Source organism: Ylistrum balloti, unplaced genomic scaffold (genome assembly GCF_031769215.1).
Source record: "Ylistrum balloti isolate Yb309-2 unplaced genomic scaffold, AGI_CSIRO_Ybal_v1 Utg370274, whole genome shotgun sequence".
NCBI classification, from domain to species: Eukaryota; Metazoa; Mollusca; class Bivalvia; order Pectinida; family Pectinidae; genus Ylistrum; species Ylistrum balloti.
The window spans coordinates 4,373-9,941 of NW_026782212.1; the positions used below are offsets into that span (position 1 = coordinate 4,373).

Genomic DNA, 5,569 nt, shown 5'->3' on the forward strand with positions numbered 1-5,569 from the left:
AGTTTAATAAATACTTTATGGTATAATAATACCTTACATTTCGGTATGAGACGTGGTAGCACAGAGTTCTTAGAATACCATGAACGTGTCACTGAAACCCGTACCGGTGAGGATATTACTAACACACGGCCATGTCCACCCCGAATATATGCAAATCCTTCTAAGCTAGAGCGGTGTCCAGTATCTATGTACAAATTTTATGAAGCGAAACGTCCGTCAGACTTCTGCAATCCCCACGACCCTTTCTATATTGCAGCGGTGACCAACAACCAAAATCCCAAACCCAACGAGCGATGGTTTCTGAGGGGTCCGATATGTAAAAACAAACTTGAGAGTATAATGAAAAAAATGGCGACTTCTGCCGACTTACCTACAGATAAGAGATATACAAACACCAGTGTAAGAAAAACACTGGTGCAGACAATGACCGATCACAACGTTCCGAACAATCTCCAAGTGTATGTAATTGGACACAAAAATACACAGAGCTTAAATAATTACAGAACTTTAAATGATATTCACAAACAGGCCATTTCGAATATCCTTACTAATAATCCACGAGCACCAGTCACAGCATCGAGATCCATTCAACATCATGGACAAAATCGAAACATTCCAGCGACGGACTCAAGGCCACCACTAATGGCACTATCCCCTCGATTGAAGCTGTCCACTTTGGATTCTAGCAATTCAATAACGTGTCAAGGAAAGGACACACAACAAAAAGATCCCGCGGAATGTATGAGCCTACAACAAACCATGGAACTAGAAACACACGTCTCTGGTGAAAATCTAGGGCACGTTTCTTTCTCTCAGTCGGCTATCACAACTGACTCAAACCGACGAGTGGATGCTTTGTTTGCAGGTTCCGTAATGCGCGACTGTAACATCACAGTTAACATTTACTATAACAATCCTTGTCCAGTGAACACAAATAAACGTCGGAGGATCGTCTATGACTCTGATTCTGAATGAACACACGCGTGACACTCCCTCCATTTCAATTTTTCGCGCGCATAAACAATTGACGTCATTATAAACTGGGAAATCCCCTTTTTGTCCATGACATCGCGGCAAGCCTACCCTACCTTAATAAATGATACGGAGTTAAATGTTGTTCAATACAAGTATTTCCATGCATCTATCGCTAATTAAAATATTTAATTTCCAAAAAATGAATATTTCTAATGGTTATTCATATTGCGTTTGTAGTCTGTCATTTTGCTCTCGCGGAAGAATGTAGAATTTTGGAAACGTGAATGGTGATATTCATGCGCCAATCAGACACTTGTACCGTGGGATTTTTTTTTTTTTTTTTTGTTTACGTCGTGGCGGAAATAATGGGATAGGAGAAAAATAATCAACCCCTACCCTCAGAGGATGTGACAGAGAAATCTCCAACCCTCGGGGTAATTTTTTTGTAGTCCAACCCTCGGCAGAGCTTCGGGTTAGACAACAACAAAAATCACCACTCGGGTTGGAGATTTCTCTATCACACCTCAGGGTAGGGGAGGTTCTATCAATATTATACTATTACCACATACTTTATAATGGATAATATTATATAATATATTTAAGATTAATCAATTTACCTCGAATAGAACATTTCTATTGTTTTTTCGATGTTCATTACAATCATCTCATGATCATTGTATGATCATCTACTACATCAAGTCAAATTTATTTCTTTTCCTACTTTTAATTGTAACTGGAAAACAATTATCGTTATCAATCATCAATAATCAACAATAATCGTTATCATTATCAATAATGATTCTTTATTATGTCACATTCACCCACTGTTTAAGAACATTGCAGAGTGTGGTCATTGAGCTAGTGACATGGCAGGTTTTGGTCACTGAGCTGATGACATTGCAAGCTTTGGTAACGGAGCTAGTGATATTCCAGATGTTGGTCACTGAGTGGTGTACTGGTGTACGTCTAGGAGTGGGTGTGTAAGGAGTATACTTGTGTACGGCCAGTAGAGGGTGCGTAAGGGGAGTACATCAGTACAACCCTACACACCCACTCCTGGTCCTTACACACAGCATTACAACCCTTACACACCCACTCCTGGTCGTACATCATTACAACACTCACACACCTACTCCTGGTCGTACATCATTACAACACTCACACACCCACTCCTGGTCGTACAGCATTACAACACTCACACACCCACTCCTGGTCGTACAGCATTACAACACTCACACACCCACTCCTGGTCGTCACACACATCATTACAACACTCACACACCCACTCCTGGTCGTACAGCATTACAACACTCACACACCCACTCCTGGTCGTACAGCATTACAACACTCACACACCCACTCCTGGTCGTACAGCATTACAACCCTTACACACCCACTCCTGGTCGGACACCAGTACAACCCTTACATACCCACTCCTGGCCGTACATCATTACAACACTCACACACCCACTCCTGGTCGTACACCAGTACAACCCTGACACACCCACTACTGGTCGTACATCCAGAGATAAACTTTAAAAGAAATGAAAGAAAACTTCCACTTCCTCGGTGTCAAGAGAAATAATCTTTTCTATTTTCTCCATTTATCACTGAAAAATCAATTGTGCCATCACCTTCTTAAAGGTATCAAAACCTTGTTTGAATAAAAAGGAGCATTTCAACACATTTTGTTGACATCTGGTCTTATTTTTACTGCATTAGTAATATCATATCCAGCATACCATCAAATATGTACGTCAATCTCTTACCTGAGGTAGAAGACTCATGTTGACGTCATGTTCAACAATAAATTTAACAGTATAGGACGTTCAGTACCAGCGTGTAATAACGAGTGTTATCATGAATCGTATTAAAAGCTGAGCTTATCCATGTACATTAACTCGTTTAACAGTAAGTAAAAATATTATTAAAAAAGTTTACCAAACACTGTCATATGTCTGTCACTTATAGTTTCTTTCAAAAGCTGAAATTTTTATGTTAGAAATAACTTTTATTTACCAACCAATTCAACGATTTGATATGATAGCTCGTACAGATGTGTAAACTAATATCTAAGATACCAGGAAGTTATTATTATTATTATTATTATTTTACAGAAAATGAAATATGGAGAGGAAAAGTGTATATCTTACGATGTATATAATACATTAGATCTTGCTAAATGTATGTAATTCAGCTGTAGATACTACACCGTGATATTTAAGAAGTTTGCATTGACACCATAGATTTAATCAAAATATTGATTGTATAGAAAAATCGTTACACAGCTCATTTACGATACCCATCCCTCTATTATGCGATTCCAACTAATATCATTTTAATCGCATAGAGTTCTCAAGATATATTTGTTATTCTCACACCCTTTCATTGAACATCAACAGAGCTTTGAAAATCCTTCAAAAAATATTTTCTACAAATATTGTAACATTTCTGAATACAGTTACTTCCGCAGGTGGAGGGTCTGTATCTGTTTTAACAAGTTTTGGCCATTGAGCAGTTTTCTGATTAACGAACCAATTATTAACGTGATATCAAACATTTTGAGTCCATCATTACAATCATACTAAACAACAGCAAAAAGCTGAATTTATTCAAGAAATGTTCATCGGGATTAAAGATATCAATAAATGCTTGATTGAAGATAACATATGAAATTGGATATGATAAGAAGAGTAAGTTGTCTACGTCATGTGTTAATAATGGATGTCAGTATTTAAGTCATAGTTTGAATTGGGAATTTCATTTAGATTGACGATGAATTCAACTCCAAGGAATGTAAATTTGACCTATCCAATGGTAGTTTAAGTACCTTTTTACTCTTTATCCAAATTACTTGTGTTTTGTCAATGTTTTAATGAAGTCAGAATTTTGGGTAAAACATTCAATACTACAACATATATTTCAAAAGAGTTTCAAAGTCTAATATCAAATGGAATATTACTTAAGATCAAACCCTTGATATTTTCAATTGTGTTTCAGTCTAATACCCAACATTTTAATACAAAATGGAAGAAGGGATAAAAGGAAGTGGGGTTGCTTCGTCTTACGTCAAAGAATGAGAACAGATTCTCACCGTGACTGAAAACTGCACTAACATTAGCATGAAGCATTTCTATCTAGTTTTTTATTCTCCTTGATTTAGTTCCAGATTTAATTGTACGATACATATCACTGTAACAGGTCGCCAATTTCGAAAGAAATGTTTAGGCTTATCTTCTTTAGGGTTGCAACTTATAAACACCTAGTCAGTGTTTTGTAGAGGCAGATTGTCTTCCAGTATAACCAGTGTTTAGTAGACAGAAGGCACCCAATCATATATCATTTACAAAGTCTAGTGTTGTGGAGACATAGATAGAATGATAAATCAAATGTTCTTTTCTAATGTCCAAATCGGTCCCAAACACGAAAGATTGTACGCCTGAACAAATAAATAATAGGCGTGACAAAATATAATGAATCGGTTAATTAGAGTTTGTAAATTAACTGGTGATATATTATCAATTATCTGTTCACGTGCTACTGTGGTAATCGATAATTGCCTGTCATCAATATAATTAACAACTGACTTCCATACATTACCGTGCTGTCTTTCCCGAACACAGGTCTAAGACTTTTCCTTCAAATTGTTAGAAAACTGTACACCGCCTGGATTACGATGCAGTCAGCGATAACAACAGCCTTTGTTGCGTACCATCTAACATATTTTGTCTGTGAAGGAAAATCATCACGATTTACACGTCATTTACCAGAAAACCACGAGTCTGATATATCAATGTCGACCAACAATATCAAGAAGGTGATGTCAAACGTGCCATCAATGCCGAAGTGTGCCATCCTCTGTCACAGGTCGGACTGTGAGGCTTTTGATTTTAACTCGGACAAATTGACCTGTAGATTTCTGTCTCATACCTCCATTCCCAACAAATCGTTCTTTTTAAATACTGATGTAGAATCATGTCACAGTCTTCCTCCGGGACATCCCTCTGGAGTTTACAGGGTAAAGATCAGTGAACAGGTCAGGAAAATGGTATTCTGTAACATGGACTCTGTTGGTGGAGGATGGACGGTTCTGCAGAACCGATTTGATGGGAGTCAGGACTTTAATTTGTACTGGGATGACTACAGAGACGGTTTTGGGAAACCACATGGAGAATATTGGATTGGAAACGAGAACATGCACTTGCTGACGCTTTCACAAAGATATAAACTCCGTATAGAGTTAACTCAGGCGTCTGGCGATCAGGGATATGCAGAATACAATAGTTTCACTATTTCATCCGAAGTCGAATTTTACCGTTTGGAAATATCTGAGTTTAGCGGAAATATCTACAATTCTTTTCAACACCACAACAATAAAAAATTTTCAGCACGAGACAAAGATAATGATGATCGTATACCTGTTAATTGTGCATCTTACTTGAAAGGTGGGTGGTGGTTCTCTACGTGTTATCAAGTCTATTTGAACGGTATATATGGTGTTGGATACATTACAAACTCAATAAACTGGAAGAATTTCCCCACAAGTGAAAGAATCGGATTAAAGGCTTCACGAATGATGATCCGCCCGTTGTGA

At 37.6% G+C, this 5,569-nt stretch overlaps 1 protein-coding gene across 1 annotated transcript; it reads left to right on the plus strand.

Moving 5' to 3' along the window:
* The first annotated feature begins 4,651 nt into the window (after positions 1-4,651).
* On the plus strand, positions 4,652-5,569 carry LOC132552732 (ryncolin-1-like). Its single transcript, XM_060216926.1, has one exon. The coding sequence runs from the start codon at positions 4,652-4,654 to the stop codon at positions 5,567-5,569; it is 918 nt and encodes a 305-aa protein (XP_060072909.1).

Bases quoted from the DNA above. Each gene is read 5' to 3' on its own strand.
- LOC132552732 (XM_060216926.1), top strand. From the start codon at position 4,652: ATGCAGTCAGCGATAACAACAGCCTTTGTTGCGTACCATCTAACATAT.